The following is a 19,523-nucleotide window of genomic DNA, read 5'->3' as shown; positions in this document are numbered from 1 at the left end:
AGAAAATAGTAGTAATAATAATAATGATGATAATAAATAAAAAATGAAGAATAAACAAATTAAAATGGCAAGGGGAGTACAATATGTACTTAACTCAGTGGATCTAAAGGAATAACAGTCATAAACCTGTATAATTTTTGGTTTGGGGATATTTCTATAAGTTTAAAGCGATGGCCTGACTAATCCAGGTGCACATTTATTTCCGCATTATGGTTGTCGGAAATCTCTGGCTGACAACAACGCAACGCGTCGTATCGCGAGAAATCCCGAGAACATGGAAACAAGACAACAAAAATAAATTTCTGGACAACAAGCCAGTGCATGATGGCGGCGTCGCTGCTGCGCCGGGACAAGAAAGCCGCTGCCGCCCACTTGAAGGCAGACTTAAACAGGACTGACAACAGCTCCGGGCTCCGACAACTCCAGGAGCTGCTCGATGCCGTACTAAATCCCGAAAAACCAGCGGCGGACGTTGAGGCTCTTGACTGGTGTAAATGTCTAATTGCTGGAGGCGACGGTTTCGAGGAGTTTTGCAAAACGGTCCGGTCCTATGACAACGCTACACTGTGCGGCTTGGTTTGGACGGCTAATTTTGTGGCATATCGATGTCGGACCTGCGGCATTTCGCCTTGCATGTCACTGTGCGCGGAGTGTTTCAATAACGGAGACCACACGGGCCATGATTTCAACATGTTCAGGAGCCAGGCTGGCGGGGCCTGCGACTGTGGAGACAGTAATGTCATGCGAGAGAGTGGGTAAGTCCGAGTTAGCTGCTAGCTTAGCTGCCTTTGCTAATCACAGGGTTAGCCAGTGACAGGTCGTGATGGGAAGAGAGATGAGTTACCTTGGAGCTAATAGAGCCCGCCGGGTTGAGCTTCCAGGTATTTCTGGCTTCAACCCCCGCCAAGGTTTATCAACGACTGACTACAGTTGTGGAACTGAAAGACCCTGACATTTTATTAACAGTATAGCTTGATTTTGGCACCTATATTTGAAAGGTTAACGCTAGCCACCTTTGTCATCAATGCCAAGTTGACACGAATAAGTAGCTTTAGCTTGACGTTGACTTTTGTCTGTTCATCGGAAATAGGCGAGCTTTGGGAAATAATCTGATATTTTGACTTATATTAAACTGACGGAACGTTGCATTTCAGGGGCCAGCTTTAGTTTGATCATTTGTTCGCCTACAGTGAATGCATCCTCCGACTATTCATCCCACCAGCTCCTTAGCAATAGGTGACCCCTCACAAAGTACTGTAGATTTTCCAGTCACAAGTGTTAATACATTTCATTGACCAGCTATATAATCATAGTGAGTTTCATATTCATCAACAGTTCCATGTTTTACCGAGTATTCTGATATATTTGTCTCAGGCAGCACTTTATTTTGCCATGACGAAAGGAAGTGCTATTTGGACCGCAGCTGTATGACATGTGTATAGAATACCGGACTACAGTCCAATTCAATCTTTGTTTAAATTCAGGAAGGTTACAGGTTATTTTCTGCATTCAAATCTAGTTTCCGCTTTTGCTCGATTAAGTGGTAGGAAGTAGGTGTGGTTGAAATGAATTTATGAACTTGCAGCGTAGTCATACGAGCACACTCAACAAGAGCTATGTCAGCTGGCCTTTGTACAATAAAAACATTTTCCCGGTAGGTTCTGCAGACGGCATCGCTTGAGAACAGGAGAGAATGTTCCCTCAATACCTCGGGACCTTCTCTTGATGTCAGAGTTGGTTCTTCCTCGCTTTATTCAGTGTATCATACAGTACCTGAGAGATGGATACACAGAACCAGGTAAACATGACTGACCTTTTTGCACTAAAACACATATAGCAATGGAAATAACCATTAGCTCTGTTATTCTTATCTCTGAAACCTGGTTAGAATTATGCAGTTTTCATGGTGTAATACTAGTTTTGAAATTTTGCAAAGAAAGTTGCAATCTTTGCACATGTCAAATGAACAGTTAATGTCCAATTAGGATACCTGTCGGAGTTGTACATATATCGGAAATATAGAGTTTGACGGTTCAGAGCGCCTCTCTTTCTTCACCAGACTCGTCTACTGAGCGAGATCTCCAGAAAGTCCTACAGCAGCTGGAGCCTCAGATCTCATTCCTGGAGGAACTTACGAAAATGGGTGGGGCGATGAGGACTGTACTGACAAAGATCCTGACAAATCAGCAAACATTCAAGGAGTTGAGCATGGGTAATTATATCAGGAGATGTATTGTCGCAAAATAATGCAATGATTGAAAATGCTTAGTCACTTAACTGCTGAATATTACTAGTATTCATTTTGTTTTCTTGGGAGTCTGGATGCGAAATAATAAAGTCAATTCAATCGAAAGGTGTGAGGTATAACACTAAGTGAACACTTTTGACCTGAAATTGAAAATTTAAAAGAAATAAAAAAAGGATGTTGATGATGATTAATGTACTTGGTCTTCATCAGACTATTTATTCTGTTTTTCAAAAGCTGAATAATAAGGTGCTGCACATTGTCAGAGGCTTTCCTCAGCATTTGAAAATGTAATGGTGATGTTTCTGTTTTCCTTTTCTGCTGCAGGCCAAGAGGAGAATCTCTATGCCAAGAAGAACTATGAAAAATATTTGTCCGCATTGAAGAATTCAGGTCTAGTGTCAGTGGAGGAGAAAACCCAGGGTGTAACTGCTGATGTCTCTGTCGGTGCAGAGGGAGGAGCGGGAGCGATGGTCCTGTTGGGTAAGATTTTCTTTACAGATTTTTCTTGAATGCTCGCACACCAATTTCTTCTTGCTCTTTGGGGAGATTTTAAAGCTGTTGGCATCCATGAGGAAGTAATTCTGCCTTAATATTACATCCTGTGCTGCCAGAGAGCTGAGCTTGGAGAGCATTGACTTCACTAAAAGTGAACCATGATGTCACAAAGAGAAACTACATGTATACACTGTGAAAAGTATCGGCATGCCAGCGGAGCATATTCTTTTGCCCTCCAGGAAAGCTGAAGGTGAATGACAGGAAATAATGACACCGCTTTGAGGAGCAGGGCTCGTGGGAGAAACAGCTATGGATGTATTATGGTTTGGACACAGTGCACAGGAGATGAAATTTTTTCCTTTTTTTTTTTTTTCGTAATTTTAGGCGATTGGTCCTTGCGAGAGAATTTATTAAACCACTAGTACTGAGTGAGGACATTCGGCTGAAAATGTTTGTTTTACCAATGTAACGAGAACAAGTAGTCTTGAAAAGTACTCTGGCAGCAGCGAGGTACAAGGGAGAAAGTAGCGATGTGGCTCCATGGATGCCAGCTGCCATAAAATCTTGAAAAAGACTTCACACTCTTCACATTTGCTCTGTGTCATTTAGAATCAACTTGTGAATTAAGAGTTTTTTTCACTAAAAATGACAGGGATGCTTGCCATCGGATGGGACGGGCTTGATTCGGACCCGCTAATAAGGCCCGAATTCACAAGAAACTCGACATGTATTCGGGCCTCTTTGCCTGCCTCAGAATGAGCTAATGGGCTTTAAAAACTATAACGGCTTTTTGCTTTGTAAAATTATTATAATACACATTTTATTCATAATATTATGTTAGTAGGTTTTCCGACGATCCTAGGTGTAGGATATGCAGTAGATAATAGATATAAAGCACTCAATATGATTCAGATTTTTTTTTTCCCATAAGGCTGAGCAGATACCTCGTTTTAATGAAAACAGTGTTCTCAGCCAATATCTTTTATGTTGGGCAGAAAGTTTTGTTAATATTTTACAGTGTTTTGTTTTCATACTCATACATGTATTAACAACTTTACATATTGCCTTCCCTTTTTAGAGATAGTGATTCCTGGAACGGCACCTACTACCCTTTACAGCTGTAGTCAATGCATCCATTTTGGGTGATTGTGGAAAACCTATTTGGGGATGATTTTGAAATATTTTTACACATGAAAGTAACTCCTAACTACTGTGGACCTGGACCTTACTTGTGATATTTATTATTGCATTTACAGGAATATTTATAACATTTTAAAGAAAGCAAAATTATGATTGTTTGGCTGTTATTTAATTCTCAAATCATATAATTGAGTTTACAGATCAAAGCTCAGTATATTATAGTGAAAATAATTAATGTTATCACTGAATAACACAGCTTAATAGATGATATCCACAAAAGGTAACAACACAATGATTTCCTGCTCTTAAAAAAGAGAAGAAAATCTGCTTTGATGACAGCCTTCTGTTTTTTTCTGCTTTTCTAAAACTGTCATTCCTGCTGTCAGTCAATTTCAATCCACATTTAAAAGGGAATGTGGTACCTCTTCAGGTTGTTTTAACCATCACCCTTTTTTTTTTATTATGGCAAATGGTACAATCCATATTTTCTTCAGTGATCTGTCAGTTTTTAAAATGAATTGACATCCCTCCTCTAAATTATTATCAATGTGCTTGCTGCCTTCAAAGTCTCCAAAGTATGAAGGTGCCGGGATCCCCTTTTTTAGGGTCTCCCTAGTGAACACAAGATGGACAGCTATGGAAAAATACACAATTTCAAAGCAAATGAAGATTGGACAAATTAATGAGTTCTTTAGATTTGGTTGTTTCTCACTACTCTTGTCGTTGTCGCTGTACCGTAAGAGCCTGCTGATTTATGGTTTATGGTTTTAGGATCCACAGCACCGGGGAGCCCAGATGAATCGAGTAAAGAGGTACACGTCTGCATCCCATCTAAATGAAAGTGCCGAAAACAGTTTTAATCTTTGGCCATTTTTAAATGATCCGAAGACAGCTTTTTATTGTTACTGTGTTGTTTTTTTTTTAAATGTGACAATATATGAATAAAAAAATGTTTCAGTTTTATTTAATCCTGTATGTTAAACTCTCAGGAGGACCAAGATGCAGGGCAGTCTGTTGGACAGAGAAAACGGGTTAAGTTGAGCAGCAGTACAAAAGGTCAATGTCAAACAAGTAAAATGCACATATTATTCAGAATGTAACATGTTCTTACGGTGCCTCTCTTCTTCCCCCAGACCTGTGTATTATTGAATCACTGAAGCATAAATGCTTTTTGGAAGAGTTGCTCTTTTGGACAATAAAGTATGAGTTTCCTCAGAAGATGGTCACCTTCTTGCTAAACATGTTGCCAGATCAAGATTACAAGGTCTGCTCTTTTCTATGATTATATATATTTACAAAGATGCCACATTTTATTTCTGTATTTTAACAGTAAGGCACAGCAATGTCATTCCCTGTAATATGATATTTACCGTGTTTGCTAGCTGTAATAACCAAGATTAATTTTTTTGAAGCAATAACAGTATCATAGCACTTCTGAATCCGTTCCCCCATTTCCTCGCCCTCCCACAGATCACCTTTACGAAAACATTTGTTCAACATTATGCATTCATCATGAAAACATTGATGAAAAGCCACGAGTCGGACACAATGTCCAACCGCATTGTACATATTAGCGTGCAGCTTTTCAGCAACGAGGAACTGGCTCGACACGTGACCGAGGAGTGTCAGCTGCTGGACATCATGGTCACAGTCCTCCTCTACATGATGGAGAGTTGCCTTATCAAAAGTGAACTTCAAGGTGAGTTTCCACAAAATGTGTGATTTCTTATGAATGAAATCCTTTCAAAGGTATCATTAGATATAAATGATTCTGATTCATTGCATAGGATCAGCCCGGTCATATTAATGATAAACATTTTAAAGATAAACACTGACTGGGCCTCGTCTTATGGCCGCTGTATGGCGTGGGAAGCAGCTGAAACTGTCTCATCCCCACCTTGAGCCCATATTGTTTGAATAGCAAATTAAATTGTCTGGCGGTCGTGTACGGAGAAGGGATCGTGAATATATTGGTAGACGGATGCTGGAATTGGAGCTGCCAGGCGGGAGGTCTAGAGGAAGACCAAAGAGAAGATTTATGGCTGCAGTGAGAGAGGATATGAAGGTGGTTGGTGTGAGAAAAGCCGAAAGTAGAAGAAGAAGAAAAAGATGTTGCAACGGGCATCTCTGTCTTAGAAGAGATGCAGTCTGGTGCATTGTGGGTCGTGAAGCGGTGTCTTAATACTGTACAAGGCATTTGTGAACTTGACCGAAATATACGAGACAGTGTTACAATCCTAACAAATGTGGAAAGGTTGTATTATTAAGATTTGCCAGCATGAGTAAGTTTACAAAGTATGCACTGTTGTGTTAAAAATGCCCATTAAGATATTAAAAAAAAAAACATTGTTTTGATTCTCAAGCCCAAGTCCCAGAAAGCTTCAGCTGATTCTTGCTGCACTTTATCTGCTCTTATACTTTCGAATTTGTGAATCGATTCATTATCTCCTGCACATATTTTTGCCACAGCAAACTCAACTCATTACGGAAATATAAGTTGGGGTGGTTGTATCACAAGCTATTTGCTGGCTCTTCTGTTTACATTTTCTGGTTTATAATTTTTCATTTTTGTCAAAGATTTGTGAGGTTTCTTTCGGTGACTATAAACTTGTCTCTTTGTGCAGTATTCTCGCATTACAGCTAAAAGCTTGGGTTTTAAACTTTGACTGGTCAGATAAACTTCCCAGGGAAAATAGCATTTAAGCATCATACATACAGAAATATGAGATGTGACAAATCGGTTGCTTTGTCAACATGAAATGTTTGGTCTATAATATAATTTTGGGGAAATAAATACAGCATATGTTAAAATGACTATTACCTCTGTTTGTTAATGTATTTTTTTTCTTTTTAGATGAAGAGAACAGTCGCCATGTCGTGGTGAACTGCAGTGAAGCTCTGCTGAAGAACAACACTTACTGGCCTTTAGTTAGTGACTTTATTAACATCCTGTCACACCAAAGTGTTGCAAAAAAGTTCCTGGAAGACCACTCTTTGCTGATGCTGTGGATGAGCTTTGTCTCATTCTTTCAAGGTGAGAAATTGCTCAAAACGTGTCTCTGGTTTTCACGAAATCTTGGCGAAGCTAGCAGCCATGGTAACTCCAGTTTGAGCCTGCAAATTTCTTCAGGAATTTTTGCTTTTGTCTCCCAAGATCTAAGTTTTCCTAGTAACACTTGAAATGTTCCTAGATGTCTTATGAACACTCCCACACAATGTTTCTTTTGGAAACAGTTTTATTTTCTTTACCATAGAGAATACATATAAACATTAATCTACATAAATTAGAATTTCAGGGACAGGAGGTGAGAAAAGCAGTGTCAGTTGTTGTGTAACAGGAAAGAAAAACAAGATTCCATTCAGATTTTTAGTTTTTCCTGAACAAATCTTAAGTAGATTCTTAACTTAGATTTGATACATTTATGTAACGGGTTGTTAAAAAAAAACACAAATGGGAAGTTTTTTGTCATACTGTCCTATTTTTAGTTAAAAAAAAAACAACAACCAAAACTCATGCCTTTGGGTAAAATATGAGTCGTCAGGCATATGAGCCTTTGTCACTGGCTTAGAACAGCGGTTGGTGCTCTTCACTGGCAATTTGTGCTCTACTCACCAGCCTATAAATAACACTCCCCCCTGCACACTGGGCTTGAGTATCTACTTGCTAAAGTTACGTGCACTGTGGCTCTATTGCCTTACATGCTCCTCCACTGCACTCTTACTTTCTGTTCTGCTTCATGATAATGATCACGCTGGTTTCCCTCAATGACAATGGAACATGGTGGTGTTATTTTGAAAAGTTGTTTTCATGTGGAGGCCTCGACACATATTGTCACCTTCTAACCTCTGATGCCACTCCTTGCTGTGATAGGTATGAACCTCAACAAGAGGGAGTTGAATGAACACGTGGAATTCGAGTCTCAGACGTATTATGCCGCCTTTGCCGCCGAACTGGAGGCCTGCGCGCAACCGATGTGGGGTCTTTTAACACATTGCAAAGTCAAAGTGAGTCCACGAACCCTTATAATACACAACTTTCTGTTACGTCTTTTAAAATCCAATTCATGGAACATGTTTTTGCGCAGGAGACCCAGGAATATACTAAAACAGTGGTGCGGTACTGTTTGGAAACCCTTCAGATCTGGTTTGATGCCATTAGCTTTTGCGATGAGGTAAAGTGTCAGGACACATCGCCGAACTGACCAGCACGGGTTGTTTCTCATGGCTCCTCTTTCTGTCTTAGCCTTCTCCAAATCAAGTGACTTTTCACTTGCCCCTGCACCGCTACTATGCCATGTTTCTCAGCAAGGTAAGTCAGAAGCACATGTATATTCAGACAAAACACAACGCAGGTAGACCGAAGAGTCGGAAGTGACAGGTTGGCTGCTTTTAACCTTCAGGCGGTGAAGTGCCAGGGCTTGGACCTGGATAGCCTCCTGCCTGACCAAGAGATGCTGATGAAGATTATGGTTCATCCCCTACAAATACAGGTATTGCTTTTTAAGCCAATAAACAAGCGTGTTCTTTAAATGGAGGTGAAATTTAGATAAGATAATACTTTATTGATCCCCATAGAGAAAAAACGCAGAAAAGCAAATGAATAACAAGGATAAAAATAGACAACCGAATGAGAGAGAGAGAAAAAAAGAACAAACAGCAAATACATATTTCTTGGCGATGCACTACATTTGAGTCGAAAATAATGGCCGGTTGTATTTTCATTTTACAATTTATATGTAAACTGGAATAAAACTGAGAAAGTAGAGAGTGAAAGTAGGTTAGCTTATTTAGAAGTGAAAGCACGCAAATTTATATTATGTAAACAAAATCGGACAAACTTACGATAAATAACGATTATGTCAAAACTGAGCAAAATAATCCTGAATATCATCGAAGCCTTGCTAAGGAAGTCCCAGCTTAACGCAGTATAATGCACAGCTCTGTAATAAATCCACTTGACCTGGGATTTCAAATATCCAATTCATGTCTAATCTTTTTCAGAGAGATGTTGATATATTTTGGAGTACAGCCTTTCTCATCATACTTAAATTTAAATTCATATATGACAGATAGAATATTCATTCATTATAGGAAACAAGATTTTTTTTATTCACCGGTATTTCATTTAGTAATTTCTCCTTTTGGCTCATATTTTTTGTCCCATCTTATGTGATATTCTTCTAACTCCGATGTTGGTGGAGGTAATTAAATTTTTTTTTTTCTTCAATCGTGAGTGCTCCATCACTGCTCGAGAGGTTTGGAAAACCCTCAGAAAACGTAACTGAAACTATTTTTTGTTGCTACGGTGTCACATCTGAATTCTGAAACTTTGCTTTGTCCGATTACAGGCGTGTCTGTCAGAAATCCACAGCAACATGTGGGTCAGAAATGGTCTGCAAATCAAAGGACAAGCTATGACTTATGTGCAGTCACACTTCTGCAATTCCATGATCGACCCCGACATCTATCTGCTGCAGGTTGTTCATATCAACATCATGTATTATTGTTGTTTTTGTTTTTTTTTATTTCTCAAACGCTTTAAAAATACCTTTTTCCTCTCGATTTTTCTTTAGGTTTGCGCATCAAGGCTTGATCCGGACTATTTTATCTCAAGTGTTTTTGAGAGGTAAACTTTGCCTCCTTGAAGTTGTGTTTTTTTTGTACCCTTCTGGTAATGTCATTTTTACGCGACACAAGAGTTTTATCATCTCTCAAACTGTCTCCTAATGCGCAGATTCAAAGTGGTTGACCTTTTGACTATGGCGTCCCAGCATCAGAATGCCGTGTTAGAGTCTGAGCAGGAGAGACCGATGCTTGAAGGTGCCCTGACTTTCCTGGTCATACTGACAAGCCTTCGCATTCATTTGGGTACGTTTACACAGTAAAGGAAGTTGGAACAGCACATACAATGTCAAATGAAAGTTAAGGTCAATAAAACCCCAAAAACCAAACCATCATGCATTTCAGACACTCCTACATTCCTATTTTTTGCTAATGTCGATGTACTTGCTCATAATTTGGAAGCTCAAGGAGAAAAAACAACAACTATGTTTTGGAGTGATTTTCTATTTGGGTTCCTCTGTTGCAGTTTTCCTACATTGTTTTTAGATCACAAATTTTGTTTACTTTTGTCATCTATTTTTTTATAACATCTGTCCTCTTTGCGAGATGTTTTGAATTGACTCAACATTGCAATAATTCTTGTTACAACATAAAAAGAAAAATTTTTTTTTGTTTATATACATTTACTTCAAGAACATGAGAAATACAGGAATGCTATGAATTCATAAAGCTATAAAAGATCAGATAAGATAAAACTTCACTCCTAAAGGTAATTCTTGTGCCATATGGCTCCAGAGTGACGGTGACAATATACACATAACAATAAAGCGCCAAATAAGTGAAGTATAAGAATGTCTAATGAGCAGTTTGCAAATAAACAGATACCAGTGGAAAATATGAATGCTCTTTTTGGTTGAATTGGTTTGCAATAATGATTGTAGTAAACGGGCTACCTGTCTTAACACCACTGGAATTTTCCCAATGTAAATCCTTAAAAGCAAGCATTCATGAAATATACCCGCAATTCCATATATATATATACACAACTAAATTCTGATAAATGAGCTCCTCTTCAAAACACAGTTGTTAGATGGACAAAGCAACAGATTTGCTGGTGTGCGTCACAGTCTTTCATGATTCACTGTGGAGAGAGAGCCATTATTTACATTCAAGAAGAAAATTGGAAGCTCTAAAATGCATTTTTATTCAAGCTGGTTGTAGACAGATGAGTCCAATCTGCCCATGGTCTTTAGCTGCTAAACTCAGTGTAGGCGACCTTCCGGCGTAATCTACATGAGTCAGCTTACAGATGCACGGATCAGTTTGTTGCAGATGTAACTCTTGAGTGACAATGAATTTGCTGATTGTTAATATTATGAACTCTTCATGCAAAAAAATGTATGTATTATCTGCCATATTTTCATTAAAGACTTTTTAATGTTTTTTTTTCCTCTCTAAGAAAAAAGTACTGATCCATGCTTTTATTGTCCAGTAAAGTGTTAGCAATGACAATTCAAACCCCTCTTCCACTGAATATCATTGCTATTGGCATAATCAGCATTAAACAAGAAACTAAATCACAACCTCTCAGAGCCTGAAACTGCTGTGGTCTTTGTCAAATGTTATTAAAAAAAAAACAACGTTTTTCCTGAGCGTTTATCTCTCGTTCTCTGACAGGGATGACCGATGACGAGATACTTCGTGCAGAGATGGTCTCGCAGCTGTGTATGAATGACCGTACCCACAGCTCGCTCCTCGACCTTGTATCCTTTTCACTTACAAATTCATTTAAAAGCACATGCCCACATAACCAGTGATGTTTTTTTTCCTTAAGATTTATTTTCTTTTAGATTCCCGAGAATCCCAACCCCAAGAGCGGCATTGTACCCGGCAGCTGTAGTTTCGAGGAGATGCTCTCTGCTGTGGCTGATTTCAAAGCTCCTGTGTTTGAGCCTGGAGGCTCTATGCAGCAGGGCATGTACACCCCTAAAGGTACAATGACTGCACAGAAATTTAAGAAATGTTGTATTTTAGCCACAAGGAAAAGACATAAATGTTCCCGGACAAATAATAATCTGGAATTTCTCAGTTTAGATTTCAGTTTTGCTAACTGCTCACAGTTTGAAACGTCAAGTTTCTGCTGCCCTCCGGTGGCCAGTTGTGGCTCTTGCTCGGTGTAATGTTTTCAAATTGAGGACGCGATTAAAAATATATGTGGTATATGTATTAAAACACCTCAGTTATTTTGTTAAAGCTGCTCTAAATGTGAGGCTATCAATCCCAAAATGTTAATGTGCAGAGAGACTTCTTCTAACTTTCAGCAGATGCAGAAACCTGCCTCGTTTCATTTTAATATACATCTTTCTTCGTCATTGTAAAACTGGGCATCCAACCAAAATGACAACAAGTAAACACTTTGCTCTCTGGTCTGATATAGTTCACTTGATATATCCAAGCATTTAATTGGGTGATATTTAAAAAGAATTCTATTTTCCCCAACATCTAGTAGCTTGTCAACCATTACTTTAATATTTTTTTTTTGTGTTGATAGTGTTTAACATAAAATAAACTCCCTCCTGCTTCAGTAGGGCACATTGTCTGGTAGGGATATATTTCTATCTTGTAAAGCAAGAGCAAGGCACTTATAATTTGTAACCCTAATGGAGAGAAATGTAAGATAATTCAGCCTAAAGAAGCTGAAAATTTTGCTCATTAGGTTCCTTGTTTGTGGTATGCATCAGGCCACTTGGGGGCAGACTCACACCACTTACACTGACAAACCAAAAAGTCAAAAATCAGTGTCACTTTGTACCAAATGTTACAAAAGTAAATCTTTTTTTTTTTTTCCTCCCCCACCAGCTGAGGTATGGGAGAAGGAGTTTGACCCCATCATGGTTATTCTCAGAACGGTCTATCGACGGGATGTCCAGTCTGCAATGGATAGATACTCTGCCTTGTAAGTTGACACTCAAATTTTCTCAAATACATTTTATCCATAGTTGGTAAATGACATTTAGTTTCTGTTTAGTTTAAGAATCATACAGTCTTTTTATCTGATCCGGGTATTTAGTTCAATTCAAACTCACTTTACAGTCTTTTCTGTTAAAGTGAATGTATAAGGTGCTCTTTTCAGCGCGGTGGGGTCACCTCTCTCACCTGGCCGTGATAAGAAAGGTCAGGTCTTCTGGGTGCTATAGTTGCTGGTTTCAATTAGAGAGCTGTCAAGGAAAAATCAATATTTCAGACTAAATTGTAATGGAATTGAGGACATCCTCTTGTTTGATTGTGGAACAGACGCCTTCCAAGACAAATTTCTCAGTGAAGGTGAGGGTGATTCGTCCGCTTGGATTTTCGTCATGGTTATTTGAACGAATGACAATGCTAATTACAGGGGAATGGTAAGTCCACGTGTGGCACAGCGTTTAATTGGGAAGATAACCTTTATGTAATGGGATTTTAGGCCCTTTTTGGAGGCATATGTAATTTAAAGAATAGATTGATCACTGATTGCTAATTATTATTTTTCTCTGGGTCAACGATATATAACAATAATCACATTATCGCCCCCTTTTGGCTCGTCTGTTGTGAAGACAAAGAGCTTTTAAATGCCAAAATACCCAAATGAGTATCATCTGATTGAACACCTTAGACTCCCCGTCGTCATGTTTTATAAGGAAATTCAGTCCCTGCTGATTTCTCTGCTAAACTGGATGCTCGTATCACGCAGTTTAAAGCAGTCTGGCATTCATGCTGGTAACCCGTGGCCACCTTACAAGGAGAGGACTCCGCTGCACCCTTGCTACAAAAGCCTAATCAAGCTGTTGCATTGCAAGACACTGCATATTGTGATATTCACACTCCTCTACAAGGTAAGTCCTTTCACAGCACTTCAGTGTGATAAAGCACTACCCTGCCGTCTCTGTCCCCCCCTCCCCTCCCGAGCCGAATCAGAAGCAACAATTAATTGGCGCCTAAACAGTATGACTCGGCCGTTAATTGCAGTTGACATGTTACAAGGTGCTGGTCTCATACGGGTTTGACTAAGATGCAGCACGGACATCACGACACATAAGCACCAAATGAACAGCCCGAATGGTGTAGATAAGCGATATAATGCGTTCCCTGTCCAATGCAACAATATTAATGATAATAATATTTTTTTTCCCATCTGTTTTAATATACTATGGAGCTGAAATATATAAGATACAAATGCTTTTATTCCGCCCCATAGGTATTGAACCAAGATGAGGGCGTTCCTTTGTTAACTGGTGCAAAATGATTCTGTAATGTGTTCTAGATATGGATGGACCATCAGAATATGTCCGAACATGTGCTCTGCATGGTGCTGTACCTTATCGAGCTTGGCCTGGACAACCAGGTTCAGGAGAACAAAGAAGACGAGGTAAACAATTTGGATCGCAGTGCGTGATAAGTGGACCGCAAAACAGCGTGTTACAGTTTATTTGTTTGTTTTTTTTTAACCTGTGCTTTCAGGAGCCCTGCATTGAGGAACACTGTCACGATAGCTGGTTTCCGGGCACCAACCTCCTCTCCAATCTGCATCATGTTATCAACTTTGTGAGAGTGCGAGTTCCCGAGACAGCCCCTGAAGTGAAGAGGGAGCCTCCACCCAGCACCAGCGCTGAAGCCTCCTCTTACGGCCAGGTAAAAGGCACTTCTGTGCAAACATGAGTGAAAGTACAGTTTATTGCAATTTGATGCCACTGTATTCTTGACGATTTGATTTTGTCCTTAAAACTGCAGGGGGTTGAGGCCAGGGTCTGGCTGTTAAAGTACAACATGAAAACAAATGAGATCATATGTTTGTTGTGAAAATAATAATAATAATGATAATAATGAAGAAATCCTCATTTGCTAGACACCATGTTTCAGTTAGCATCATATCTCTAAAGTACTTTTTAAAGAGAGGTCCTCTTGTACCAAGATCAACAGCATTCGAAAAGAGTCCCCTGAAATGTTGATTTAAGAATGATTGAGTTAGATATCGCCTCGCCTGTTATCGGATGAGCTCAGTGGTTGAAAGTGTGCACTGCATTATGAATGAATTTTTTTTTTTTTCTTGGAAGCGTGGGGGTGATAACCATGACCCATGAAATCGAACTAGTGGCCACAAAATATATCGATGATTTTCACTTTGCATTTCGCTTATCAGATTTAGTTTCATACTTCCCTGCTCCTTTCTCCATTTCATCATCTCGGTTTTGAATCTTTTATTTTTTATTTGCACTCACTTTACAGAACTCCAGGCGTCTTTCAGGGAATTGGAGAGAGGTAGATTTTGTTTTTTGTTTTTTTTTATTTTAATTTTTTTTTTAGATGAGTGTGATTTCGATACCTTTTCACCTGCATTTATCCACAAGCTTCTGCGCACGTGGTGGTTTTGTACATTTCAACGAGATCTTTCTGGTTGTGTTATGCCGTGTGTGTATAAAGCTGTGCTTCAGTGGCCCTCCTCCCTCTTGACTGCTGAAACTAATTATGTGTGTAATGCAGGTTTGGGTAAATGCTTTTTAACTGCATGTCAGTTTGATTGATGTTGCTGTGACTGGGCAATATGATGTATGTTTATTTAATAGTGCAGCTCAGGTACCTTTTTTTTATCAGGTCAGGTCATGGCTATCGTTCAGATTGGTTGTGTGCGCGTGCTTCGGGATGATTTGAAATCCCAGAGATATTGCTGTTCTGAGCGCTATCAGAAAAAGGTGCTGATGAAATGTTGACTGAAATTTTATAATAGACATTTAATTTGAGTTTTTTAGCATGTCAACCCTTGTGACTATGATAATGAAACAACCCACACATCCATCATCGTCCATCAGTTTACCAGCAGTATCATTTTAGGGGTATTCTATTTTTTCCCCCCAGTTCTTCCGACGTACTTAGATGCAGGTGGAGCTAAAATGGATGCTGCAGGTTCTCTCCTACTCATGTTGAATCCTCAATTGATGTTTGAGTTTGATACTTACAATATTTTGTTCGACGAAACACTGATATTGAATGTGGGGTGTTTTTTGATGCACTATATGTATTTCTAATCGGACCATGTAAATTTAATTGCTTTGCTACATGGTCAAAAAAGAAATTGTCTTGTTCAAAAATGCACCAAATTGTATCAAACCAGATGTGTAATTTTATTAAGATTTGCAATTTAACTTTCTTTCTTTCTTTTTTTTTTTTTAATTCTTTAACATTTAGAACTTGCGAGAAGCTCAAGTATTCAGCCTTGTGGCAGAACGGAGGAGGAAATTCCAAGAGATCATAAACCGGAGCAACACCGAAGCCACGCAAGTTGTGAGGCCTAAATCCTCTTCCACACGCTGGGTCCCGCCAGGCACGCCACCCCAGCTGGTGACAGAGATCCTCGAGATCCGAGAGAGCATGTTGTCTCTCCTCATCAAGCTCCACCAGAAGCTGTCATCCAAGCAGAACTCGCTGTCTGCGTCCTGGCTGGATGACATGGACACGAGCCGCCACGCTCACGGAGACGGCATCACGGCGATCGAGCGCATCCTCACCAAGGCGGCCACACGCAGCTGCCAAATCAGGCGTAGCATCCAGGACATTTGTGGGAAGGTGTGTCCTCCGGTGCCACCGAAGAAGAACAGTCCCACAGACAAGAAAGCCATGGACAAAGAAGAGAGGTAGTGTAATTGTGCGCTACTCAATTTACAGTAATTGATTTACACGAATACCCTTCTCCACGTTAAACACTCTTCTTTATCATCTTTGAATGGCATTTTAACTACATTATGTTGCTCTGAAAGTGATCCTCAATGGGATTTTTACCTCGATGCTAATAATTTCAATCCGTAATGCACGTCAAGGTTTTTTTAATTTGGAGGACGAGCCCAAGGTGACAATTGAAATGTGTTTACTTTGTCAACATAATTCAGTTTAGGACACTGCAAACAGAAAAAGGTTGGAAAATCTATTGATCAAAGTAGATAATTCAATAACAACCTTAAAAAAAACCCGACTAATCTTTTAACTAACTAATCGTGGTAATAAGAATTGGTGAGTCTCTCCATCCTTATGAAATTGGCCCTATTATCTGAATCAAAGCGACTCTGGTGGGTTTGGGGTTTTCACCTTAGACTCACCTTCCAATTTGTGTCTCTTATTTCCCTTGTTTAATGATGATGGAATGGGCTCTAACCATCTGATAATGGCCTTCTCTGGGTTCATTTTATACCGCAGACAAAAGAGGAAAGGTAGAATGTCTCCCATTCACGCGAGCCGGTGTTGTTTCCATGGCAACCATCCGGCAGCAATGCAGTCAGGGCAGTGAGAAGCTGCTGCTCATTCCTCAGGCCGCTTGTCGGCAACCTCCGAAGCCACCAATGAAAACTCCTGAGCTGTGAGGCTTCTGTTAGCATTTTGTTTACGCCCTGTAATTAGGGACTTTATTTACTGTGAGTCTGCACAACGGGTCAGCCCCCCAAAAAACAGCAACAATTTGAAGCATTAGTTAAGGTAATTTGTCACACTGCCATTGAGGGCCCGGTAATGATAGAACACTTTATACAAACATAGGAAATGTTAAGAAAATAAATTTGACATTTCCTTTAGCTCACGTGGAGTTTTTCAAAGACTAGAATTGGAAAGCTAACTCCCGAGTGCCATGCAGTACAATAGCTGGGCACTTGGTTATATCATGCTTTGCTTTGTAATGATTTAGCCTCACGCTGTTAGAGCGATAATCAAGTTATCAGGTTTTGGAAATAGAGGCCCCGCTGGGAGTGTAAGAGCATCCTGTTGTGTTTTACAGAGAATATTTTACACACTCTCTGACTAGTCAACCAGTCTATGGTGTACCCCTCCTAGTCTGTGCAGGGATTGGCTCCAGCACCCCGTGATCCTGTGGGCGGGGGAACCTGGATAGAGAATGAATGAATATTTTGTGCACCGTGTACGGGGAAACATGCCCCGAACAGCTTGAATGAATTCTTATTCGAATTATTATCATTATTATTATTATTATTATGCTACTGCTATTCATTTGAGAAGTGTTATTGCAAAGATTAACTGTCTTGAACCTAATATCAGTGACAGCACTGTGTTTTCTTTCTTAAATGAAAATGTAACTTTTTCCTGGTAAAACCTGCATTTAAAAAAAAAAAAGAAATGATAATGACTGCATTCGGATGACAGTGTATTTCTGTCACTTCTGTTCCAGGCGTCAGAGGGCTAGAGAGAGACAGCAGAAGCTTCTTGCTGAATTTGCCTCCAGGCAGAAGAGTTTCATGGAAACCGCCATGGATGTCGGTAAGAAGAGAGGGGCTCACGTTGTGTTTGTTCACGGCCGAGAAGCTTTGAATTTTTGATGCAAGTGTCAAACACAGCTGCTTCTGATGAATATCTGTTCAGCAGACGGCTAGCTCATATGTGGAAACATGAACATTATCCAAGTGGTCCGCTGCTATTTTCATGCTGCACCGCCTACCAGGCCCTGTGATATTGTCATCATTACAATCTTCATTGTGAAATGAGGAGAAGGGCTCAAATGCTCCTGATCCTGTTGGTAGTTTTATTGTCCTGCTGCTTTTTCCTCGAAAGAATATTACTACAACAGCCGCGTTCGTTCTGACAGTCACAAGACCTTCTGAAAATACAAAACACCTTGATGCTTTTAGTTTGAAGGACGTCCTGCCACCACAACGGTTTTACACAAAAAGCTTTTCCCTTTTTCACCGGGGCAAGGTGACAGCGGGGCCGAGCCCGTGTCTGGGTCTCTGCAGGCCTGTTAGGAGAAATGGAAAGGAGAGCGCTCCTTTGGGAGGCTCTCGGCTGAGGGCACGTTGGATCAGAGCATTAATAGTGGGCTAGATTCCCCGGGCCCACCCTGACACAGCATGGTTAGCGGATGAATAATGGCTGTTCTGACCAGACAGACTATTGTAACCTCACTGAATTGTAACGTGAACATTGGAGCGACTTTGGTTTGTACTTTTTATCACCTCCACCAACACAGAAACTGAATGTATACGCACAAGCTTGAATGAATTTTAAGCCAAGTGTTTTTGTTTTTAACACTGTTGTAATGTAATATTTAGTTTGCAAGGCATTATTTTATTATTGTAATATGATTTGAATGTAGAGGTTCTCAGTCATCCAGGTCATGGTGAATTCTTGTTGATCTTCTCGTCGTCGTGGCAACCGGACTTAAATTTCTTTCACTCGTAGATGTTTCACCCCTCGTCCAAGAGGTTTCTTCAGTTCTAATGACAATACTGGTGTATTGTAGCTTGTTCTATTCAGAAACTCCCCACAGGTAATTAGAACTGAAGAAGCCTCTCAGATGAGCGGTGAAACGTCTTCAAGTGAAGAAATTCAAGGCCAGTTGCCAAAACAAGAAGCTTTCGACAAGAATAATATATATATATATATATATATATATATATATATATATATATTTTTTTTTTTTTTTTTTTCCTTTGTATTCATTTTCTCTGGTGAAGGCCTGCCTTATGGACAACCCTTTCACTAGATCTGTTTGGATTATTCCGGAAATGTGACACCAAACCTGCTGAGGAACCCACCCTGTTATCTGAAAAGAAAGATAAGATAGGATAAACCTTTTACCTCCTGTCTCAAGTAACAGAAAAATGCCTTTTGACAGTCCTAGAATAATTCGGTAAAAAACGTACAAGGTCACAAGTAACACAATGTTAACATAAACAGTTTGTTTTTCGGGGCTCAAGTCCATTATTTGTTCATTTTTTCCCTTATCTTTATCTTATCATCTCCGTGTTAGGGGTGTCCCTTTCATAGAGGGTTGTCCTATCCCGTTGTAGGACACTGAACCAAATGCTTAAAAAAAAAAGAATTAAGGTGTAGAATTGCTTCTCTGATTGGGATGGATGCCGTCTTTCACGAGACTGCACATCTTTTGACAGGGTGAAGCAAAAAGAAAGAGTCGCGTCTTTTGAATGAACAGTGGCAATCCGTCAGTTGTATCCCTAGACCGGGTCTTGGAAACAGACATCACTGCTGTCAGACACTCATTGTTTTTTCCCTTTTGTGTATCACCCGTCTACGTGCATCAAAACCTATACTG

General features: G+C 39.7%; 1 protein-coding gene across 2 annotated transcripts in view; it reads left to right on the top strand.

The window, feature by feature from the left end:
- Window positions 1-321: 321 nt before the first annotated feature.
- ubr3 (ubiquitin protein ligase E3 component n-recognin 3) overlaps window positions 322-19,523 on the top strand; it is a 45,145-nt gene continuing 25,943 nt past the window's right edge. The window contains exons 1-25 of one of the 2 annotated variants that reach the window (XM_086145776.1): window positions 322-755; window positions 1,659-1,798; window positions 2,060-2,212; window positions 2,573-2,728; window positions 4,655-4,695; window positions 4,873-4,939; window positions 5,017-5,147; window positions 5,354-5,582; window positions 6,738-6,917; window positions 7,755-7,888; window positions 7,969-8,055; window positions 8,127-8,192; window positions 8,284-8,373; window positions 9,232-9,360; window positions 9,457-9,509; window positions 9,618-9,751; window positions 11,123-11,208; window positions 11,296-11,437; window positions 12,305-12,401; window positions 13,173-13,314; window positions 13,743-13,847; window positions 13,940-14,110; window positions 14,705-14,737; window positions 15,662-16,107; window positions 17,643-17,731. In XM_086145776.1, the coding sequence (XP_086001902.1) occupies window positions 322-755; window positions 1,659-1,798; window positions 2,060-2,212; window positions 2,573-2,728; window positions 4,655-4,695; window positions 4,873-4,939; window positions 5,017-5,147; window positions 5,354-5,582; window positions 6,738-6,917; window positions 7,755-7,888; window positions 7,969-8,055; window positions 8,127-8,192; window positions 8,284-8,373; window positions 9,232-9,360; window positions 9,457-9,509; window positions 9,618-9,751; window positions 11,123-11,208; window positions 11,296-11,437; window positions 12,305-12,401; window positions 13,173-13,314; window positions 13,743-13,847; window positions 13,940-14,110; window positions 14,705-14,737; window positions 15,662-16,107; window positions 17,643-17,731 (3,535 nt within the window). The remainder of the gene's footprint in view (window positions 756-1,658; window positions 1,799-2,059; window positions 2,213-2,572; window positions 2,729-4,654; window positions 4,696-4,872; window positions 4,940-5,016; window positions 5,148-5,353; window positions 5,583-6,737; window positions 6,918-7,754; window positions 7,889-7,968; window positions 8,056-8,126; window positions 8,193-8,283; window positions 8,374-9,231; window positions 9,361-9,456; window positions 9,510-9,617; window positions 9,752-11,122; window positions 11,209-11,295; window positions 11,438-12,304; window positions 12,402-13,172; window positions 13,315-13,742; window positions 13,848-13,939; window positions 14,111-14,704; window positions 14,738-15,661; window positions 16,108-17,642; window positions 17,732-19,523) is intronic. The other variant, XM_086145777.1, reaches the window with a different exon arrangement.

Source organism: Fistularia commersonii, chromosome 4, assembly GCF_037954325.1.
Source record: "Fistularia commersonii isolate RoL2024-O1a breed Wild chromosome 4, RoL_Fcom_v1.0, whole genome shotgun sequence".
Classification (NCBI taxonomy): Eukaryota; Metazoa; Chordata; class Actinopteri; order Syngnathiformes; family Fistulariidae; genus Fistularia; species Fistularia commersonii.
The sequence above is the reverse complement of the archived record's forward strand: the minus strand, read 5'-3'. Positions and strand labels throughout refer to the sequence as shown.